This window comes from Lissotriton helveticus, chromosome 5_1, assembly GCF_964261635.1.
Source record: "Lissotriton helveticus chromosome 5_1, aLisHel1.1, whole genome shotgun sequence".
Taxonomy (NCBI): domain Eukaryota; kingdom Metazoa; phylum Chordata; class Amphibia; order Caudata; family Salamandridae; genus Lissotriton; species Lissotriton helveticus.
This window is the reverse complement of record NC_136065.1, coordinates 1,812,142,802-1,812,167,776: the sequence shown is the minus strand read 5'-3', so window position 1 is coordinate 1,812,167,776 and position 24,975 is coordinate 1,812,142,802. Positions and strand designations below refer to the sequence as shown.

The following is a 24,975-nucleotide window of genomic DNA, read 5'->3' as shown; positions in this document are numbered from 1 at the left end:
TTTCCCATGTTAAAAATGACGCACCGGCGGCGCAAGGCCTTCATAAATCTGCCCCTTGGTCTATCCACACAAGTGAAGTTGATTTTTATTGGGAGACTTGGTGGAATACTGGTCTTTTTTAATGTTGCTGCTCCACGCAGATTCCAGTACTTTACATCAGAGAAATGTGAGGAAAATGTGTTTTTTTGTTGTTTTTTACAAAGTTGGAGGTTTGCAAGGAATTCTGGGTAACAGGACTTGTGAGAGCTAGACAAGTGGCCGAATCCTGGATTCTGCTAGGTGTATAGTTTTAAAAAATGTACAGGTATGCAATGTGCAGGTATCCCATGTGTGCTGGCTGAGCTAAGGTTCAAAACCCACAGCTAGGCACATTGCGAAAAAAAGGGTCAGTTTTAATGGAAAAATGTGGTGTATCGTATAAGCGGCAGACAACAAAAAGGAGGGAGGGGAGGGAGAAGGTTCAAAGGGAAATACAAAAGGGGGAGCAGTGGCCAAAGTGGGTGTAATTACCCTGTCGAAAAAATCAGAAAAGCCTTACCCTCTGATATGGAGGATAGTGATGACCATACCTCTATGGACAGTGATGGAAGTGACCTTAAAATTGTCAATTTGTCAGAAAGAATATTGGACAAGGACGAGTTAAATGTGATTAGTATGGGTCTTAACTTTTGTCCCACACAAGGTGGTGATTTAACTATGTACACATTGATCTATACAGATTTGTGAGATCCTTAAAATTAAAAGACTTCTTTGCAGAACGAACTGCACAGCCTACTGTATATCTGTTGGGGGATTGAGTTCCGCGATCCACACCATTGCGGAAGTTCAGAATACTCAGTGCCTGCTTTCTATTGAGGATGGGGAAATTAGAGACATACCCTTACTTTTGGATGACCTTGATATCACCCAAAAAGTAAATACAGTTAGTGGGTTAAGACCGATATCCGAATGTATTCCCACTACTGCATACCATCGCAATATTGATATTTTTGTTATGGGAAAGTAACAGAGGTATTGTATCAGTTGGGAAACCCCGTTAAATTTGGTCCCCATGTAAAATATAATCTTTCCTCAGGGGAGAGACAGGTACTGAATAGACTGCACATGGATGATAACATTGTGATCAGGGAAGCTGATAAGGGCAGCAATGTGGTCATCGTGAATCGGATTGATTGTATGAGTGAAATTGATCGCCAGTTGAATATTAAACTATGCTATGAGCTAATCAGAACAAATCCCATTAAGGAGTTAACACTCATTTTTTGAAACAGAGTGCGCGGAGAGACACCGGTCTCCTTACGGGTGATGAATTCTGCTATTTGTGGGTAGGACAACCTGAATTTCCTTGTTTATATATTTTGCCCAAAGTTCACAAGGGTGGGCCTTTTCCACCCTGCCAACCCATTATTTCTGATGTGGGTTCGCCAACAGAGAGGTGGTCCTAATTTGCCAATGTTAGGCTCCAGAAACATGTCCTACATAAAGGATAGTAAGGACATATTGGTTGAATTTAAGGATTTTAGTTGGTCAGAGGAATTGTGGCTTGTCACTTTTGATGTAGAAAGTCTGTACACCTGCATATAAAACGAATTTGGCTTTATGGAAGCCAGGTCCTACCTAGATACGCAGGGGGCAGACCCCTTTGAGTACAATGAGATGATAATGCAGATGATGGAGATAATTCTGACAATTTCTTTTTCCTTCACAACGATCGGTGGTGCCAACAGATACAGGGGACAGCCATGGGTTCCTGGTTTGCTCCCTCTTATGCCTGCCTCTTTACGGGATGGTATGAGAGGGAGCACGCCTGGAGCAGGAGTGCCTTCCCGTGGACTGAATATATAGGGGTCCATTAGGATGGCGGGCGGATTGCCCCCGCCAGGCAGGCGGTAGCCACCGCCGGCCTGGCGGGGGCAATCCGCCCGCCATCCTGACTCAAAACACCCCCCGCCATATTATGATGGCATGGTTGGTCGCGGCGGACGGAAAGACCGTCCGCCGCTTTTCCGCCCCGGTCGCCTTGCGGCCGGGGCGGAAAAGGGTTTATATGGTGGCGGTGTCTATTAGACACCGCCAGCCATATTAGGATAGGCATTTGTGAATGCATTTCCGTGGCGGCATGCATGCGGAGTCCCCCTGCTGGGGCCCGTTGCGGGCCCCCAGGGACTCCATGGGGGTGGGGGGTGCACATGGGGGTACCTATGGTACCCCCCTGCATTTCAATGCACAACATAGCAGGCACCTCGCGGTGCCTGTCATGTTGTGCATTGAAATGCACAACGTGTATTTTTAGCATTGCGGCGGGCCGTGCTTTCAGCACCGCCCGCCGCAATGCTACAAATGCGGGAAGCGCCCGCCACTGTGGCGGGCGCATCATAATATGTGGCACGGGACCCCCGCCCTTATGGCGGGTGGTCCCATACACCGGTAGGATGACGGGCGGACAAAGTCCGCCCGTCATCCCAATGGACCCCATAGTCTTTTGGGGGCGCTACACAGACAATATCATAGGTTTTTGGTCAGGGCCAGAGGAAGCGCTTCAACAATATTTCTCCTTCCTTAAAGATAACCCATATAATGGCAGTGTATCATAGGGAACGGATGAATTTCTTAGACCTCCAGTTTTACGTGAAGGATGGGGTCGTACAAAGCGCTATATACCGTAAGGAGACAGCACGCAATGGGGGCCTACATGCCTCCAGGGTGCATGCACGATCAGTAATAAACAACATCCCCTATGGGGAAATGATCCGTATAAGAAGGAACCGTAGCGAGGAACACACATGTTGGATAAATATTGTAGACACCAAAAAGCGGTTCCTTAAAAGGGGTGACACTCGGGTGTTGAATAAAGCTCACTCTAGAATTCAGCAGGTAGAAAGGGAGGCTACATTGCTTGTCAAACAACACAAAAGGAAAGGTGAGGTACAAAAGGGGAGATTAAGATTTGTTACCAATTATACCATCCACAGCAAAAGGGTTTTCAAAATCCTAAAGAAAAATTGGCATTTACTCTTGGACGTCCCAGGTTTGCAAGATTCCCTGACCAACAATCCAGCTGTAATATACATTATAGGGTTGACCCTTAGGAACACGATCTGTCCCAGCCACATCACAACGACTCATAAGAGAGGAAAATGGTTACCACCCAAACCTGAAGGCTTTTTTACATGCAATATTTGTAACATCTGCCCATATGGTAAAAACAAGATTAGGGATTTCATATACAATACATCAATATAACATCAGGCATTTTATCAATTGTAACACCACTTATATGGTATATATACTGGGCTTCAAATGCTAGAAGGAAATATGTGGGAAGCACAGTGCGTTGTCTTAAATACTGGATACAGGAACATTGTAGGGCCATATTAATTGGTGATTCCAGATACCCTATGAGTGAACACTATAAGAGCAAACATCCTGGGGATCCTGATTTTTGGTTTCATGAGATTGACCATGCCACTGTTAGAAAGCTAGGGAGGTGGCCCTGCGACAGTTAGAGGCTAAATGGATCTGCTGCTTAAGAGCAACTATCCATGGCCACAATACTGATAATGAGCTCCATTATTTTTTAGAGTGATAGTTGCAAATATGGCAAGATATGGGCTTGAGTCCCCATTGGCCTACTGTACTCCTGTCCCTTTGATGTATGATTAGGACTGTCATATACGAATATAAGGAGTTGGTCTGGAGGCGGTATTAATGACTGTCCATGACATGAAATGTTCTATAGTAATCATATGTATCATACTTGGGTTAGATGGATTCTGTCTAAATTGCTGATTTTAATTAGTATTTAGTATTTGTGTGTATATTTCTGGCACTGTTGATTTGCTTGTGGAGATGGTGTCCCATGCCCAGTCTCTGTGTTATTAACTTGTCCTGCCCTATATGGGTCAAGTGATGATGGTATTTTATGATATATTGGATGGCGCCTGTATTATATGTCCTTTGGGGCCTTTGTCTTTGATCATATTACCCATATGCCAATCATATTATAGCTATTGGATAAGAGGAAACAATGTGCTATAAGTCTTGCCCATACAACCTTTTCTACTAACTTGCAAGCACTTCATCCCTTGTGTTAAAATGTATATGTAACAATTTCTTGGTTAGCTCTAATAGGTCCATTATGGCGAAAACATTTTGGTTCTTCATGCTCCCCTCACGGTAACTGTGTACCACAAAACACCTCATTATTTTGGAAGATTGTCATTGATTGTTAGGCTCCTACTAGAACATATCTTGTTAATGATGGAGCAGTAATTTTGGTATGATTGACATACATGCTTAATTAGGGCAAGGTTTATGTAATCTGTCGACCTACACAATAGGTTTACAACTCCTTTTAGAAGTCCTGCCACTAAGTAGGATATATTGCGTGAAATCCACCCGGTATGGCAAGGGGCGTTACTGTTGGCACAATCTCAACAATCGTTCCAATATGGTGGTTTCGGCGTGCTCTGCAGTAACGTGACCTTCATCATCGATACGTTTCGAGCATACCACGCAGCGCGATTGACGTATGCACAGATTACTTCTTAAAGTGTGTGAAAGATGGTGCGGGTCTTTCAAAAGCAGAACGCACCCCATATGCCACAATATCAGAAATCCGGTGAGCGCGTATTTTTTAATAGTCACACTAAGGGAGGACACTGGGGGATTTGGTCCGTTAGTTGTGGTATATTCCTCCTTTTTTGACTGCATCTCTAGAGATCACAGGATCTGGAGTGAGATATCGGACAGGCATTGACTGTTAACATTATGCGGAACGTCAATGTAGAGGTCATACATATTGGGATATGAATTGTGCAAGACATGCAACGTTGTCAAATGTGTTAAAACCATGAACAATTATTATCTATATGCGGGTGAAAGGGTTATTGACCCAGGTTTTAAGAATCATTCAAAAGCATTATGATACTGATAAGGCATCAGTCGTCCTTAGAAAAGGGCTCATTTATTATGTCGGGCTCATTGGTTAAATATGCTGAAACCACGAATAATTATTATTTATATGCAGGTGAATTGGTTATTGGGCTTTGAGAAATATTCATAGGCATTACGATATTGATAAGACATCACTCATCCTTATTGAAGGTCTCGTTTACAATGTGGGGCTCAGTAGTTGTGTTCATATCTCAGTGAAGTCGTGTTGACATATTGGTACATGCGTTTGCTATATTGCCATTGGAGATTGGGCTGGGGCATGTGTTTGGAAGATTAGTGTGGGCCCGTATTTATCATAAAGGCTATACTTGGGACTATGAGTGCTGAGAATCTTTTGGTACTTCGGTGCCTTACAAGTCTGTGTTAATTGGTCTATGCCCTATTTTGAGATTAGTAGCCTGGGAGATCACTTGCACATGAGGATTGGACCTTACATTTATAAATTTGGCTGAAATGTGCTTTTAATGTTTTCATTTACACATGTATCAGTACTGGGACGTGATAGTGTCCCTTGATACCGTTCATGACCTGGGATTTATTTATAATCTGAGGAGGAGAATGTTTCCTATACTATGATGAGACTATACTACAAATGGCATATATGACGCCCGCTCAACATTACTTTTGAGGTGAGAGCAATCATATATGGGTACACGAATTGGGAGACATCGGGACATTATCTGCTGCGTGGGATAGGATTCAGTGTTCTGCTTGGATATATAATCACTTTATTCGAACTATATATGTATACATATGGTGGAGAAGTGTGGCTCAGGGGTTAGAGGCAGCAGACCCGGAAGCTGAGATCGGTCCTGGACCAGGGTTCAATTCCCCGCCTCGGCGGGTCTTGGGCTAAAAAAAATTCCACGGACTCGATAATTCTCGCCCCGGTGCCTCCTCGACTCACGGGTTCACACTCTGCGACTCTGGGCAATAGCTTGCTTAATCTCCACAACGGCCCCTCGCGGCGGGATGCCTGACTTTCACCTTGTGGATACCCTGCTATCTCACAGGGGAATACCAGGAAGGGTTCCCTAAGCAAGCGCCGGGAAACCCACTGCGGGTAGCTGTGCGCTATATAAGCTCAACTACATTTACATTTACATGTATGAAGATTTAAATGGCCAATTAAATGAAGTGGAAGTTAGTCTATTTACATGTTAGTAGATGGTGTTTTTTTCTGTGTTCTCTCCTGTTGGTTTTACTTTTGTATACATATTAAATTTTTCCTTTTTGTAATTTTCATGTGTGGATCAGTTATATGCTGTAGATAAATGGTTTTCCTTGTTTATGTTTGTGCCTACCTATGTGATCATGACAACTTCCATGGGATGCAGGAAAGTTGGAATGTTTATGCTTGTTAATATAATGATGTTTGTAAGATGTTTGACTAGTTTATCAAAATTATGTCATGTGAATTCATTATATATGTAGTATTTGTGTGAATATTTTCAGCCCTAATGAAGTTCCTTAGTAACATAGAACGAAACGCGTTGGCTGGATTTTAACTTGTATTTTACATATCACTAATAAAGAGGATGGAACAATCAAATTGAATATGGATTTCTTTCCTAGTGCACCTTCCCATTGTTGAAAAACTTCTGTATCTGGTTCTCAGTGGCACCTAACAGCGGCAAGTGCCGGAAGAATTGTGCACGGGACATTCACTTGGAGTTATTTGGATTGAGGTGCAGCATTTACAGTCTGCCTCGGAAATTTTTGTCTGTGTCTGTGTCCATATTATATTTAGGGCTGTTTCCGGTCAGGGGCACTAGGCTTACCCACACAAGTGAGGTACCATTTTTATCAGAACACTTGGGGAATACTGGGTGGGTAGAAGTTTGTGGCTCCCCGCAGATTCCAGAACTTTCAATCACAGAAATGTGAGGAAATTAGGTTTTCTTTTTTGTTTTGTTTTTACAAATTTTGAGGTTCGCAAGGTAATCTTGTTAACATAACCTGGTGAAAGCCACACAAGTCACCCCATCCTGGATTCCGAAGGGTGTCTAGTTTAAAAAATGTTACAGGTTAGCTAGGTTTCTCTAGGTGCCGGCTGAGCTAGGGCTCAAAATCCACAGCTAAGCACATTGTAAAAAAAAGGTAAATTGTCAGTGAAAAAATGTGATGTGTCCATGTTGCGTGTTGACTCATTTCCTGTCAAGGGCTTTAGACCTACCAACACAAGTGAGTTTGGATTGGGAGATTTAGGGGAACAGATAATAGTAGAACAAGTGTTATTACCAGTTGTCCTTCTATGCATTTTTGCCTTCCAAATGTAAGAGTGTGTAAAAAAGACGACATTTTGAAAAATGCCCCCTAATTCACATGCTAGAATGGCTACCCACAAATTCAGAGTTGTGCAAAACCACAGCTTCTTAACGCCCATTTTGGAAATAGATAGGTTTCCTTGAGACCAATTTTTCACTCTTTATCCTTTACCAACGGTACACAATGAAAAGCCATTGCAAGTTGCAGCTCAGTTATTGGCTCTGGGTACCTCGGGTTCTTGGTGAATCTACAAGCCTGATATATCCCCGCAACCAGAAGGGTCCCTTGGACGTAACAGTATATTGCTTTAAAAAAAATCTAGCATAGTTAGAAGAAGTTACAGGTCAAAATGTAGGCACAAATGGCTGTTATTTTCTACTCAATTTCAGCATTTATTTTATTTCAACTGTTACTTTCTTTAGGAAAACCTTGAAGGATCTACACAAATAACCATTAGACGAATTCAGAATGTTGTCTTCTTTTCAGAAATGTATAGCTTTTCAAGATCCATTATTGATTTCACACCCATTTTTACCACTAACTGGAAGGAAGTTTAAGGCACACAAAAAATAGGAAAATTAGGCTATGTCCCAGTAAAATGCCAAAACCGTGTAGAAAAGTTTGATTTTCTGACAAAAGTCTGCCTCTTTCTGAAAGCTGGGAAGATGGTGATTTTAGCACCACAGACCCTTCATTGATACCAGTTGCAGGGAAAAATAACAAACTCTGTCTTCTGCAGCACTTTTTTCCCATAAAACACAAAATGTTGCTGTATTTTGCCTAATTTCTCAGTTCCCTCCAATGGAATCCACAAGGCCTGGGTAACTTTAGAATCCTACGGATGTTGGAAGAAAATGATGCAAATTTGGCATGGATACCCTAAGTGGACAATAAGGTATAGGTCCCCAAGCACGAACTACCTAAATTAGCCAAAAAAAGACTTGGCATCAAGGCCTGGCAGCAAAGGGGTTAAATATATTATGGTCTATTCTTTGAATGCCGTTGGTTTCAATATAAATGGCAGTGGATTAGTAAGCTTTTTTTTTTACCTTGACGGGGTAGGCATTTTTTCTTGTCTTGTTAGTGGTAGGGAATGCGCCATGGTTGACCTTAGATGTGGAGGCCTGGATAACCAGACTCTCTAGTGTGGGGTGTTCGGTTATGTTGAATTGTATAGCACATTGGGAGGACAGATTCTGAGGCATCAAAAGGTCCACACATGCAGCCGCCCTTCTCATCACCACAGCAAAGGAACTCACTTCTTTCGTAGCCACAGTAGGAGGAGAGACCAGGCCAGTGTCTGGGAAGGTGTCCAGACCACTGGCATCCGCAAGTTCTTCATACCAATTATTTTTGGCCTCATCAATTGGGTTGATGTAACTGGAAGGATCCTCAGATGTTCCCCGACCATCATCTTCTCCAACTCTGTCAAAAATAGCAGGTCCTGGCTCCGAGTTGGAAGGTCGAATTCCAGCCAGCACCGGAGTCTATGTTGGGCTTTGCAAATCTGTCTCCATGTTGAAATCTGGCATTATTATGGGGTTACCTCAGTAAATGACATCGCTGGAACAGGTTAGTGGAGATATATGTGAAATAAGATGGGATGTTTAGAGGAGTAGTGTGAGGTATATGCTTATTTTGAGAAGGAGTATGCTGTGCATGGGCAGTGTGTCTCAAAAACAGGCATGTGCCAAAAGCCATCTTCTCATATGGACCCAGACTTGCACAAGAAGTCCTACCGCAAAGTGAGAATGGGGTTTTCTGCCAAAACATGAGCACTTGCTCTTGTTGAGCTCACGCACAGATGTTTAACAAATACTGAGTGGTAGAAGCGCTGTGTAGAGCAGCCTAGGCTAGTTTAATACGCGTGTTTGGGATTCAGCACCATGTTTGAAGGGTAGGCATGGTTAGAGTCAGGCGCTGATGAATGATAAACCAGTTATAAAACAGGCACAATGGTGAGCTATGTACACTAGGGCTTTACTTATTTCTTTGCTGGCACAGATTTCCATCCAAGCTGAACATATCTAAAAGAAAGTCCAATATGCTGGCAGCGTGGAATAAAGCTGGCTACTGAATACAACAGGACTCCCTGGACGCAGATAACCCAAAGGTATGACCACCTCCATCTGTTCTGCCCATATTTGAACACCAAACTTCTTACCCATCTGTCCTTTAAGACAGGTGTATAAGTATAACCTAAATCCAGGTTATCTGGTTAGCATGGCACATTTGACCCTAACTGCGTCAAGGGGATGAGTCAGGCATTGATACCTTGTAATTCACCTCTCCTTCCATTACACCAGTTTTCCCCAAGAGGATTTTATCATGTTTATTGGGGTATGAAAAAATGAAAGTAACGACTGAAATAGCACAGGGGTGCCTAAGCTGCCACCAATCCTTCTGACAGCAGGTTTACCCCATAAATAGCTATAGTGAATGTGGGTACACTTTAAGCATACATCCTTTCAGCACAACTAGGCTCTTGCATCATCTAGTGCTTGTCAAAAGACGGTGCAATACGAGTGGCACAATAGATTTTTGATTGGAAGAAAATCAAAGAGCAGGCCAGAAAAAAAAATGTAGGCTTGAACAGCTACTCAAAAACTATATCTCCCACCTTCATTCACTCTTTCACTCTTTCATTCTGGGAAAATAAAAGTATTGATCAGAGCAGCACCTTGCAGTTTGGGTCACCTCGTTACCAAAATTAAACACTCCAAGCAGTATCAATGGTTCACGGACAATGGTGCACTACATAAAGTGTGCAGCATAAAGAAGCAAATTAATTTTAAAAGAGAGCTGAGGATACTTCTCGGAGTGGGAGTTTAGTGCTGGAGTGCTTCTCTAGATGGTCAGTATCAGTGTTTCCAAACTAGTCAATAGAAATGACATACTCTGAGGCAACACGGATGTATTTATACATCCTACCAACAGTACCTCATGCCTGAACCCTAAGGACATCCAAAGAGCGTAATTGTCCTGAAAACAGGTTAGTGTAGATATATGTGAAAGAAGATAGGCTACATAGACGAATAGTGTGAGGTGTATGCTTATTTTGAGGAGGAGTATGCTTTGCATGGGTGATGCGTCTCAAAAACAAGCTTGTGCCAAAAGCGATCCTCTCATATGGATCCAGACCTTCACAAGAATGCCTAGAGCAAAACGAGCAGGGGGTTTCTGCTTAAACATGAGCTCAAGCACATGCGGAGGTACACGGGCAGTGGTTTCACAGACTTTGAGCGATGGAAGCCCAGTCTACAGCTGTATAGGATAGTTGAGTACCAGTGTCTGGGTTTCAGCACCCTAGGGCAGGTTCAGGGTGCTCTGCACACCCAGAAGCCCAGAGGGACGATGAATAGTCCCCCTTTCACAACTAGCACTACAAATGCATACCCAAAATAAACAATCAATAAGCTTCATATGAAGCGAGCATTTTTGCATGTGTTTATCCATTGACGAGTCAGCCTCCTCATTCTCCCCTCTCCTTTCGATCTATTCTGCTCCCTGCATGATCCATGGCTGTGAAAGGGCCTGAAAGCTGCATAAAGTTCTACACAAGAAACCAATGTAACTACTATTCAAACTATCATTTGCATGTTGAAGCAAATACAGTCTAAAAAGACGAACACCAGGATGAGGCGTTTTATAAAATTCAACAAAACACAGAGCCAGTATGTAATGCAGACATAACTTCTTGTACACAGAGTTGTGGGTGAAGACAGCAACGTGAATATGAACTATTCCCGGTAACCCCTGCTCCCTTGGCCCTGATCCAGAGTCATTAAGACTCGCGTGGATGGACAACCTTTGGGGAAAATCCGAGACCAAGTGCAGGCACACTGGTTACCATATAAAGGGGGCGCCACAGAAGGGTGGCAAAGTCGGCTTACGCTCTGTAATAAAAATCATGGAAATGTGGGAATGTGCCATACACGTATAAGGAAGGGATTGTATGTACAACATTATCACCGTGTATCTATTAAGTGTCCTTGAACCATTAACAATTCCTGGCTTATGGGAAGGACTTGGTCTGTGCGATAAGATTTGTAGGATCGGGGGAGAAGTATACATTAAAGGCATCTGCACCGCAACCCTTCAAATCGCTCACCTATACAATTATAAAATAAACAGGCATTCCATGAAAATAACCTACTGGATGTGAAAGAAAAACATGTCTTTTTACCAACTAGGAACTTAAATAGGGATTTTGAGCAGTAACAATACAAAAAAGTACACCAGCGTTAAGCAGTGGAGATAGAAGGCTTTCCAACCTTAAACCAAAACTGATGTGTAGCTGTTGTCTGGTGGGAAGGGCACTCTTACTAATCAGGGATGCCTCTCTGGGGTATGTGCTAAAACAAGATTAGATGGTGTCAGTCACTTGCTTCAGCGGCAGGTGGCTATTCATGGTCACTGGAAAGCAGATGGCTATTTGTAGTCTCTTGTGTGGATGCTTGTTGCCAGGGCTCAGAGGACGAGAAAACATGGCAGTTCGCAAGGAATTACTTTTCAGTAGTGACATTTGGGTGCAAAGTGGCAGTCGTTTGATTTTACCACAAAAAACGGATGGAAAACCGCATTCTGTAATGTCTATTGAGTGGCGCTTCTAGAATTGCTCGCATATTGTGTGTAGTGAGCAAACCCAGACAAACCTTGTGCCTGAGCACACATTTTAAGCTCTGATTATGAGCACATAATTAGTGGATCGAGTTATTTTTCAGTGCTGTAAAACACCAACAGCCGGGTGGACGTGACAAAATCAGACTCCGCAAGGGCTGAATTTCTTTTTTTTTTGCTTTCTTTCTTTAAATCAGGAGCAATGCATTGTACATTTTACAAGTTTCAGAAGGAGAGTGTGTTCTGGTGCTGACCACTTTGTTGTGGTAATTACAAGGTTTGTTTCTCTCTGTTAAATACCAGCAGATTTGGCATGCCAAAATATATTATGGTATGGTAAATTTTATGAACCCAGTAACTGACCACTGTACTAACTAACACAGGTTTGTGCAGAGGTCAAGCCTATGCAGACCATAGGTAATGAACTAAGTAAGCGAACACCACATATTTTGACTTAACTCAGAAATGTGGTGAAACTTGCATAATTTGTTGCCAACTGAAATACATTTTGCATATCTCAGTAGTTACATGTATGCAAACACTGCAGAAAAAAAAGTGTTTGCACAAGGATCATGATTTGGCCGCCACGTTGGAATTGGAGTTTTAGGCCCTGATCACAAGTGCGGCGGACAAGCGTAAGGTATTTCAATGGAACCGGCAAATAACTTTTATTCCGAGTTCAAAGTCAAAACTGGGGCATAGCATGCAGAAGTTAGCATCTATCACAGCAAATTCCGCATCCACTACTAATTTTCAACCATTTTATCCCTGATAAACTTCAGCTGGGTTGACTGGATTAGAATTGTATTATATTATGTGTATTTGTAAATGATGTTATCACCTGTGAGGGTATCCTGGCACTGAGCAACTGTATGTACCTAGCCCTGCCTAGGCCTGGTTGGTTAATTGAACAACCAAGTCTTCAGCTTCTAACGGAATTCAACAAGAGAGGAGGTGGCTCTGGTGTCGAGTAGGAGGTCATTCCATGCTTGCGGAGTGATATAAGAGAAAGCTTGTCATCCTGCTCGGGTTCTGTGTATGGGTGGGATGTGTACGAGTAGGTGTCCTGCAGTGCTGAGGTGTCTGGGTGGTTGGTGGAAGGAGATGAGTGTTCGGGTAGGTGCGGCCTACTTTGTGTAGTGCCTTTACAGCACACTTGTGATCCGGGCCATGGACTCCACATGTTATCATAATACACAACTATCATTCACACACAAGCCACTTCTGAATTATTCACACTCCACCAGTTCTATTTCTAGTCAGTGCACTGGAATTGCCCCCCTCCTCCTAATCCTTGCATCTCACTTAATTGCCCAACTTTTGTTGTACCCGTTTGTGAAACCGCCAACACATGTTCACCCCTATACCATACTTTCTATTTTTGCTTAAGTTTCTCTCATTTTCCTTGATTTGTACTGTGGGAGATCACTGCAACCAAATAGAAATGCTTATCCACACAAATGTTTCTTTCTATACTCCAATCCTCCATGCTACCCGCATTAATTCCCTATCCCCACCTGTTCATCACTACCTCATGATCTTCCATGTCACAATTCACTTGTTCTCCTGTCACTCTTCTCTATCACCCCCTTCAACTTTCATAAGCCGCTTTGGGACTTTATCCTAACACTGCAACACTTCAGATATGCCACCATCGCAATCAGTATAGCCAAGTGTCTGCAAAGGACTGCAAAACTTACATTTCTCTTTAATGAAAGATTCTACAACACATAATAGCACTCCTCTCGATATGGTAAGAACTGGACTGGGGGGAAAAAATCCCTCTACCATTCTTTATTTACAGCAAATATGCATAACTCCCCATTAGCCCTATCTACCTTGTCTGCACAATTAGAAAAGGTGGCCTTACGGCTACAGCGTTTGACCTCAAAGCTGGGGAACGGGTTTTAGTCTCTGCAGGGACGCTCAACATCCTGTGATTCTGGACAAATCACTTAATCTCCCAATGCTAGACAAAAAGTAATATGACCGTCTGTAACGCAACTGGTGCTCATATAAAGTGCTCTAATACCTTCGGGTCAAGTTTTTGCTATATAGAACTCCCCAAAAATAAAATGTATATGCTGTCTCCACAGTGATCTCCCACTCACTGGCTTACTAATCATACCTACACATGATGCTGTGCTTGGGCTTGTTCATAAACACCCCTTGGTCCCTTGCCAGGACCTCCTATAAGGTTACACTACAAGTGACTGAGTGAGTGCATCCAGGGACTAGTTCCCAGATAAGTGTCCTGCTGTAAGGATGAGAGTGTAAGATTGGCACTATAAGTGGGAATGCAATTCACAAACTAGATTGGAAGAGATCACCGAGAGTTATACCCCAGCAAAAGCTACAATCGAGCACACATGCAATGACAGAGCTTGACTGCCAAGGTATCAAGTGTTTAAATGTCTGATTTGTGATGTTCAGTTTACCAGGTGGGCAAATGAGGAGCATTTGGAAAGCAACTGAAACAGAAATTTCAGAAACCTTGATTGAGTCAACGAGGGTGCTATAACGCGCTGCCACCGCTATAGAGTGGGGTATGATTATGAGAAGACACTAACCGGGGAAAGGCCTATAACGGGATGTAACAGGACCAGAGGAGAAGCTCAAGAACTTCATAAGGGGAACTAGGCCCCAGGCAAACTGGAGGGTGATCATTGGCATGGCCTGATTCGCCTTGAACCATATCAAAAGAGAAGCTAGCCAATTTTAAATAGCATGCGGTATGGGTAGAAAATAGTAAGCAGACCAAGCATGCCATTCGCATTCACTTTTCACATGCCTTGGCCCTCTCCAACCCTCTCTTCTACACTTTTGGTGTCTTGTGTACTTCACATTGGTCATTCTACAATGTTTTGTGGTCCATTTATACATTTCAATTAGCCTTCTCCACTACATCCTGATTTATTCCCTTTCACCACGGTTTTAGAATGTGTCAGTCACTCATCATGCTTCACCTTCTCTAGCCATTTCTGCACAAACATGTATCACTTCAACAGTGCAGTATGCTGTACAGGTGTTGTTCTATATTAACTCATCTTGTACCACTTGTTGCTTGCCCACATCTACAAAACGTCACTGTAAACAGCTAGAAAGGAAATGGAGGCTCAGGCATGACACCACTGACACGTCAACCTACAACACTGCACTAAGACTATCACCAGCAAATTAAAGACACCAAGAAACAAGCATTGGCATAGCCAATAGGTCTCGCTTTTTGGACCCTAGAAGTATTTAGTTATGCAGCTCAATATCCTTGGTGCAACAACATCAACTGTTGCATGGCTAAACACTGGTAAGGTCCCAAAGGCGAGACCTATTGGCTATGCCAATGCTTGTTCTTCTCTTGTGATGTCTCTTGTTTTCTTCGTCGTGCTCTCCTCCCTCCTTTTCTCCAATCATGTATTTGTTCTTCTGGTATCTCTCTGCCTCCTCCTCGCGCGCCCTCCCTGCCTCAGAACAGCAGGCTGCAGTCACACTGGGCAGACCTCACTTTCTCACCCACGCACGTTCACAACATTCAATTATGGCTTTTCCCCCACAGCCTCACACCTCTTCTAGCATACCTAACCCGGGCGTCACCGTCTCCTTCCCTCCCAGGGACTGCAAGAGGCTGGGCGGCGCCACCAGCTTCCAGGCGGGAAACCTCAGCGGGGGATCTCAAGGGTGCGAATGTGGAGGACCGGGAGGGGTGGGGTGAGAAGGGCTACAGAGGAAGCTGAAATAATCTGTCCCTTAAACACCCGACCCCACCATCCCAGACACCATCCGCACCTCCAAACTACCACCAACCCACTCCGCCACCACCCTACCCAAGTCACCATCGCCAGACTCACAGTACCAACACACTCCGTCACCACCCCTGCTACGACACCCACTGCTGACCCACTCCACCATCACCACCCCACCTCACCCCTGCTACCACACCATGGTACTACCAGCCACTCCACCATCACCACACCCACAGTATCCGCACCCCACTCCACCATCACCACCTGAACCCAGCCATCAGAACCAGCCCATCTCAGTCGCTAACCCCACATCAATCTCCATCACCTCCTCCACCTCGCGATCAGAGACACCATCACAACACCAACTGCCAACCCAGTCACCATCAACCCAACCCAGCCACCATAACCACCCCAATCCTAGCAATTCATCCCATCAGTCACCTTCATCACTTCCCCCATACCAGAACAGCAACGGTTCCCCAGCAAATCCACCAACCGTCACCATCATCAACCCAGCCCAGCCACCATCAACTTGCAATTCAGCCACCATCACCCCCCCAAATAAGTGCAAGCATCACTCCAAACCAGCCCCTAGCCCCCATCCCCAACCAGCACCCTCATCTCCGTCCCTACACCAGCACCACCTCACTGCTGACCAAAAAGCCACTCTGAATCCTACAGCGCCCTGACCTCCATTCCCACCACCTTCCCCCACAACTCTCCACCACACAATTCACCCCAGACCCACCTTCTCCGCGCCCACTTCCATCACCACCTCCATTACCACACTCATCCTCCCACCAACAGTCATCTCCTTCACCACTATCACCATTTCCCCCTCAAAGTCACACCCACTATCCACGCCAGCGCCGCCGACAACGATGCCCCCCCTCCCGCGTGCTCCCCAAGCACACACGCACAATCAAGATCACCCCTCTAACATCCCTCGCCCACCACTAAAGTGACCGCCGCCATCACTTTGCGTCACTAACATCTTTACTGCTCTCACCACCCAACCAACAAAACTGCAGAGTCACGGAAAGCACCTGTAGGTGCGTGCCACTGCCTCTGGGAGTTAAGCGCTACATTGACTTGTTATCGACGTCAGAAGCAGAAAGGCTGGGTCCGTGCTCACAGACTTGTGGCCTGTATACAGAGATCACGTCATCAACGCCCACTCTAAACTACCCTTGGCATAGCACCCTAGCTCTCAGGACGAATTCCTTTATTTCTAGTGTGTGAAAACGGACATGATGCTCTTTGCAGATACGACGTGCTTGGCGCTATATCCGAAGCGGAGATAGTTCGGGTGGTTAATGCACCTGCTGCAGCTATCCATAAGCCAGCAGGTCGAAAGGATTATCTCCGGATATCGTGAAGATTGGTAATACTGAGTTAGATTAAAATAGCAACTGATGTTTAAAAAGCGCCAAGAACTCTCACAGCTTGTGGGGTGAGCTATGTGAACATTTTAAAGCAACGATTAAATAAATAGCTAATCAATCCCTCCGCTCTCAATTGTGCGGCCTGAAAGGCAATAGAGCAGAAGGGGGCACTTGAGCCTGCCCCGCCTCCCTGTCTTATCCCATTATGAATATGCTTTGAGGATCAAACCTTATGTCTTTAATGAGATTAGCGCGGTGTGCCTGCATAACTGCAGGGCTCGGGGCTGCAAAGAAAAGTAGCCGATGTGTTCTGCAAACTTCGGGGCGCTAATCTGTTGAAAGGCGGGTCTGAGTCCGCAATAGCCCCGGGACACATCGGGCTTTTCGGCCGAATCTAATCACTGGAAACAAAACCAGATTAATGGGTGATTCGCAGGTCCACTGAAATCAAAGCAACAGCAATAAATTACGTTTTTCTAGCCAGGAACTGAAATTCCTATGCACGGGCTCAAAAGACTGTACTATATAGCATTAATTACTCATTGTGGAAAAGTTTACATTCATGCCTATGGGTTTGTCAAGTTCTTAAAACTACAACTGATGGCTCGATAAGATCAAGATTCGAGGCATACATACATGCCTGCAGCTCGAAGAGATTCCTGCTTTTCCTATGTTTATTCACCGATATATTTTTACCCGGCAAACTTGCTGACAATATGTCATTGCAAGTTAAAATCAATACAACCTGCGCTGAAAAACGATGAGCCAAGAAATGCGAGTCACCTTTAACGCTTTGCAACTCTGCCATTGATGGCTGTGGGTGTCGCAACAACATGACGGTGTTGCACTAGCTGAGAAGTCAAAACTCACATGCAGAAAACTTCACTTACGTAGTAGGTCTAGTCACGCGACACACATTTTGCACGACCCTATAAAATATGGTCTGAATAGTAAAATATCTACCTTTAAACAGGCAGGTAGCTCCCGGATGGGTCTGTGCCGCTGGCTTCGCGGTTGCTTTGCTGTAATTAGTGCCGGATGCCATAATTACTTTGCAGGCGCGGAAACCAAAGCAACATCTCTTCCCTTATCAATTCACAAGAATCAAAATCTCGGGTGTTTAGCTTTGTTACTTCTAGCACTGCAGGCGCGGAGACGGTTTAACACCGCATGAGCCTCGCCTTGATGAAGGGACATACACCCAAGGCTGTACTCACTTCTCACTGTCGGAAACCGGGCTACGGAATCTCATTTTCCGTGCGTACCAACAAAGCCGAACACCTGTGCGCGGGGGAGGGACACGGCACACGCATCGCTGTTCACGTTCTACCCCTGTCAGAGGCACGGATTCCTGCCCTTTCACCACCCAGGAAGTGAAATCCGAGCGGTGCCTGGAGCACAGACGTGGTGGAAACAGGATACTGAATCCCGCCCCTCCATGACTCCCTGACATGCCTCAATATTGCCAAGGCAATATTTCTGAAAATATTTTCGTGCTACCGTAAGGCAGGTCATGGAGTCCTCGAGTGGCGGGATCCAGAGCAGACAAATCTGCTAAACAGGAGCTTTTTCCAATGGCAGGCCTCCGTTTCGAGAGCCCTGCCAATGGAAACAAGCATTTGCAATGCATCGGTTTCACCTTTGGGACGTTATATGTATTTAGGAATGCAGCATATTAGCCTGAGTGCTGAAACATCTACCGTTTTTCAATATGGAGGGAAGTAAGCATCAAACTACGTGACACGCCAGGTATGGGAACACATGGAGAGACATATTGCCTTTTAGCGGGAAATGGTATAGTTCAAAGCTGTGTTTTTAATATAGAATCAATGCTTTCTGTGGTCATATTACTTAAAATATAAGATTTGAAGACAATTTCTATGGACCAATGTCTGTGCACCTGGTAAAGGAACTAAGGAACAATCGAACGTGTGGGAACTACAGGATAGAATAAGCAACACACAACGTCTGCCTGGGCTGAGAGTGCAAACTAGGCGCTGTCAGGGTTGGGAAAACTCAGAAAACCCTAAAGTTGGAGCTCAGTATATTAAGTCGTATTGATAATCACTAGCACCCTAAACTGTAATGTTCACTTAGTTTCTTTCGAATGACTTCCTATCGTCTCAATGTCCCTGAGAAGAAATTTGTATCACATTATCGATCTCTAGTTATGCCACACTATATATATACCGTGAATCACATGTCTTAATGCAGTATATATCTGGAGTGGTACAGGAGAGTGGGCTGAACGATTTAATGGCTGCCTTTCACAAAACAGTTTCTCTGTTTACACTGTCTCTATACCTGTATGTCCCATTCGTCAGTCAATCTGTCTACCCTGCCTTCTTGTTTGACTTACACCATCTATCTGTCCATCCTTCTCCTTAGCCCATTTGTTTGCTTATCTACTGAGCCATTTACCCGTCTATCGACCCAGCTCTAAAGTTATTAAGTACAGCCTCGCCTCTATTACAATGCCTGTGCCCCTGTAACCTGAGATGAGGCGCTGACTTCGCACTGATTCTTTGTCTTTGACTGTGCGATGGTCTGTATGGACTTTGGCTGTAGCCTGCACCGCACGTTCGCAGTGATGTGTTTGGGGCAGAACTGAAAGCAGTGCAGGGACGTTTATAGCACCCTGGCAGATGCAAGTAGCAACTGTGATTTTTGTTTAAAAAATGTGCCACCAAATTGCAAGAGGTGCAGTTCATATTTTGTGCCCAAGAAAGATTATTGTTCCCACCACTTTGAGGTCTACATTGTGTGCGCGCAAGTATGTGTGTGAGCAGGGTGAGAGGTGTTAGTGTGACTGTGGAGGTCCTGCTGGATGTGTGCATGTTTGCTTGCTGCTGTGCACGCGGGTATGCGCTTCTGTTTGACTACCACTGCGCACATGTGCCTGTGGTTTCCTCTTAGTGTCTGACCGTGTTTATGTGTGTGTCTGTGAAGTGTCTTACTGACAGTGCATTTATGTGTGCCTGTGAGTGCTGGTGTGTGTCTGTAAGTATGCTTGATTTGCGTTCCTGTATGCATGCGCATATCTCCATAACTGTCTAATGGTGTGTTAGTGTGTCTGTGGTTATATGCCTGCGTGCTTGAATGTGTGTGCCATTCTTTGTGAGTTTGACTGGCTGAGGCTGCTTGTTTGTGTCTGTGTGGCATCATGGCTGTGTGTGTTTGTTTACGGTCTGCTAGTCAGCGACTCTTGATGTGTGTCTGCCTGAGTCTGTGAGTGTATGCACACTAGACTGAGTGTCTCATTGTCGGTGTGCCAGTCTGTGTGTTGTCGGTGTGCATACCTCTAAGACGTAATTATGTGGCTGCCTGTTTGTGTGTCTGACTGGAGTGTTTCGACAGAGGTGAAGGCTGGGCTGTCATTCGGGCGTCATATCTCCCCACTCAATAAATGATTATGTCTGCTGTCAAGCAGTCTGTGAAGGGGACACAGACTACACACATGCTACCCCCTTGTCTCGCAGAGAGCTCGGGAGAGACTGTTCTGCTCTCTGGCCACCCGGTCTGTTTCCGGGGCCCAGTTATAGCCGAGACAACACTGGGGGTCAGAGGGGTGAGGGGGAGAAAGGATTAGGAGCTCTGGTCCAGGCAGGCACCGGAGGAGGGGTCTATGCCATAAAAGCTGTTCTAGGCTCTGCAGCGCGTCTTCCCGGCACGAGGAAGCGCAGCGGCGGAGGAGAAGTCTAGTCGCTATGTTGTTGTTACACAGCAAACGCTGCAGTAGCAACAGTAGAAAATACAGACCTGAGCGAACGAGGCCGGGAGGAAAACACAGGCACGCACTGCCCGAGCAGGAGTCAGGAGGAGGGACTAACTACCACCCACCGAGGGCAGACTCCCTCTAAACCACACCGCCCACGGGCCCCGCATCAAGAAGGGACCTTTGCTAAGAGGCCCTATGCCGCAGTGTGTGTGGGGAAGTGCAGACACGGAGCGGGCCACTTCCAAAGAGAACTTCCTTGCATCCCGTCCCCGGAGAGGCGCCCTTCCCCCCACCGACCCCTCTCGATGCGCGCAGGAGCCTCTCCTACCTTCATGTCGCTGATGATGGTCGGGAAGAGCCCCCCGAGGGCGCTGCACTCCTTCTCCATGCCGGCATCCATATATTTCGGTGCACAACACAGTGACTCAGAGCCGGTGCAGGACACGGACTGCGGGAGGGGGCGGGAGAGGACACGGACGGCGGGAGGGGGCGGGAGAGGACACGGACGGCGGGAGGGGGCGGGAGAGGACACGGACGGCGGGAAACGTGCACAGGACAGCGAGGGGGGGGGGGCGGAAAGGCACACGGAGGGGGCGGGAATGGACAGACTTTCAGTGAAAGGGGAGGGAACGGGAAAAAACGTAACTCCGCCCTGGGAAAAAATCTCGGGAACGCCCCCGAATCTGGTCCGGCCTTGACGGACAGATCCGGCACTCAATGGCTAGCCTCCATTTATGGAGCTAGCCAATGAGAGCCGGGGGACGTTCCCGAAGTCCTTATTGTCAACAAAGGATTTCACCTGCGCCGAAAAGCTGCGCAGAGCGCAGCCTTCGGCAGGTGAAACCCAAAAAGGGGCGTGGCTTCACACCATACTGAAATCCCCTGCTCACAATATCTCTTTGCCTGCAGCAGCTGCGCTGCAACGCAGGCTTCGACCTAAAAAGCACTATTAGACCAAATTGAAGGAAGCTTCAACACCAGCAAGGAGATCTTGATTGTTATGGGTTTCTCTTCACCTTAAGCCACTGTCAACAGCATTGCAGCCTCCCAACAACTCTGCAACAACCTATCCAACTTCTTCCACAGCAAAATCGCAAACATCTATAGCAACTTCGCACACCAACCCAACCCCATACAACTCATCACTAACCTATCCACCAACAACCAAGATGGCCACCTGACCAAATGGACAACTCTCACCAGAAATGACACAGCAGCAATCATGCAGACCATCCACTCAAGACCCCTAATGGATCCATGACCCCACCACATATACAACCTGGGAACATCACCAAATCAACACCACCCTGACCCACATAACCAAAACCTCCATAACGTCCGCCACTTTCCAGGATGAATGGAAACTTGCAGAAACCAACGCCCTCTTCAAGAAGACCACAGCTGACCCGAATCAAGTGTCCAACTCCCGACCCATCACCCTGCTCCCCTTTCCAACCAAAGTGATTGAGATGGCCATAAACAAGCAACTCACAACCCATCTCGACCTTCAAGATCTTCTTGACAACACACAATCAGGATTCAGAAAGAACCACAGAACCGAAACAGCACTCATTGCAGCCACTGAAGACATTCGAAACATCCTGAACCGAGGAGAAACAATAGTCTTCATCCTGCTCAACCTCTCCATGGCCTTTAACGCTGTCTTTCACAACACCCTCATCAGAAGACTCCACGAGATTGGCATACAAGAATCCGCTCCCAAAAGAATCTGTTCCTTCGTCACAGGAAGATCCTAAACTGGGTCAAGCTGGCACCCTTTACATCAAGACCAAGAAACTTATGCGGTGTCACACAAGGATCATTCCTCAGCCCCATTTTTTTCAACATATACATGACACCACTCATCAGCATTATATGATCCCATGACATCACCGTCATCTCCTAAGCTGATGACGCCCAGCTCACCTCTCCTTGACGAACATCACAAGAACCAGCTTAACCAAACAAATGACCATGGTAGCAGACTGGATGCAAACCAACTGCCTGAAGCTCAACTCTGACAAGACAGAAGTACTGGTCTTCGGCAACAAGACCTCCCCTTGGAATTCTATCTGGTGATTCTATCTGGTGGCTGTTGGAATCAGGATCAACACCCATAATCATCTTTTTTCTCTGCTGACCGAATGCAGCAGCTAAACTAGCGATCATCATGCGTAGATCTTCAAATGGTTGCCTCAGAACACCAAACAAACCATCAGACAAGCACTCATCACCAGAAGGCTGGACTATGGCAACACTCTCTACACCAGAATCTTCAAACAACTCCTAAACAGACCAACTAGCCCATCCAGAACACCGCTGCAATACTCATACTCTACCTCCCACGCCGCACCCAAATCACACTGCATGTCAGGAATCTTAATAGCAAAAGGACCCGCACAAGGGAGATTATATATACATTGTATTTTTTGCTCAGTTATGCAATAATGTTAACACATATACAACTTTAGCGCTTTCCAAGAAGAAGTGAAGTCCAGATCTTGACAGATATGTAGTAGAGCTTTTTATTCAAAGATAAGCATGGTGTTCAAGATATTGCTAGCAGCCAACGCGTTTCGTCACCACTGTGACTTCTTCAGGGCTCTAAGGTTGGTTGAGCTGTGAAACATACACCTTGCGGGTCCTTTTGCTATTATCATTGGATGTGATGTCTTTCATCACACTTTAGGGGGTGTTTACGGGTCACGCCCTCGACCTATACGCACAGGCCACAGAATACCAGATATTAGACCAAAAATAGTGGAATAGTGTGCAGGCAGTCAATAGCTCTGACCCAATTGTGCTGTGTTATTTATGTCAGGAATCTTCACTGGCACCCCATTCACAAGCACAGCCAATTCAAACTTCTCAATTACACATACAAAGCCCTGTACAACACAGGACCAGAATACCTTAACAACTGCATACAATTTTTCCAACCCACTAAACACATACGCTCTACCTCCCCTCTCATTCGCACATATGCCCGCATCCGCAAAAGCAAAACTGAAGGTCACTCATTCTCAGCCAACTCATTTATTTAGTTCCTCAAGTAGCTGAAGACCTGGCTCTTTATATAAGCATCTTGGGGCCACACACCTAGCCCAAGCGCTTCCATACCCTGTAGGGTGTTTTGTGCGCTATACCAATCACCATAAACACATCAACGTTGGATCCACCGCCCCCTTTCAATGCCCCTCATAGTTCCCTTGCCCTCGCTCCTCTTCCTCACCAAGAAGGCACCCAGAACGCTCTGCAATGCATCCAGCCTGTCCTCGTCGCTCTCCTCTTCCCTCAGCAGGCCCTGAATATAGGCCGTGTACACAGCGCTATCTATCTCCAGCGCGTCTAGCCGCCGTCCCAGCCACTCCTGGAAGCCAGACGACTCCATTCCACACTGGAACAGTGCTCTGACTGCCGGCCGGCCTCGCCGCCTGCCAGACTATCGGGAAACGAGAGTGAGCATGCCCGCCGAGCATGGACATCGAAGACGGACTAATTCATGCATATACGGGCTCCATTTTGGAATTGCTAGAAATGTGAATAAAAAAATACGGCAAGGATTTGTATATTTTTAATTAGTACCTAAATATCTCACACAAAAATGTACAAGTCACTATATATAGGTATTGGGTACTTTAATATTTGGTAGTAAAAACTTTGCTGGTAATTTGAAAACAACTTTGATTTTGTATTTAAATCCACATAAGTGGTAGGTTTCTTCTGCAAAAATATCGACAATCTACAATTTCAAGGAAAAAGATCGATGATAAATGTTCTTCAAATCCCAATGCTGACTCCAACCCAGAAAGAGGACCTGAACTATATGGCCGTCACGACAGGAGGTCCTAAACGGCTGATCACCCGGTAGTGGAAGGAGCATGCCTATTCATTTGAGCAAGCTGAACGTTTGCACAAGAGGAGGCCATGTTAGGATGGAGTTAATACTTAACATTGCAATAAGAGCCGCTGACATAAAATGCACGATGTCTATTCTATTAAGTTCTGCTATGCTTTGCCAAACTGGGCTGTGGTATGGACTGAATTCGATTTTCTTTTGGTGCTTTATATCCAACGGAGCTGAGGTAGCGTCTTGTGTTGTGATTTAATTCTGATTCATTTGACACGTAATACTTGTAGTTATGTAATGTTAGTAAATTGGCGGCTGTGCTAAAGTTAGAAAAGCAAGCTGATTCTCGCCTTCATGTCTTTAGTAGAATAAAAAAAATTCAGACGCAAAAGCTAAATAATGTAATATTGCATATAATTATGTTGAGAACATCTACTA

The 24,975-nt window shown here is 45.3% G+C and overlaps 1 protein-coding gene across 1 annotated transcript in view; it reads right to left on the bottom strand.

Annotated features, from left to right (window-relative positions):
- Nucleotides 1-24,152, bottom strand: part of CCDC43 (coiled-coil domain containing 43) — a 101,505-nt gene extending 77,353 nt beyond the window's left edge. Inside the window, exon 1 of the mRNA XM_078645156.1 lies at nt 23,920-24,152. Within this exon, the coding sequence (XP_078501282.1) occupies nt 23,920-24,078 (159 nt within the window). The 5' untranslated portion in view covers nt 24,079-24,152. The remainder of the gene's footprint in view (nt 1-23,919) is intronic.
- Nucleotides 24,153-24,975: the final 823 nt, after the last annotated feature.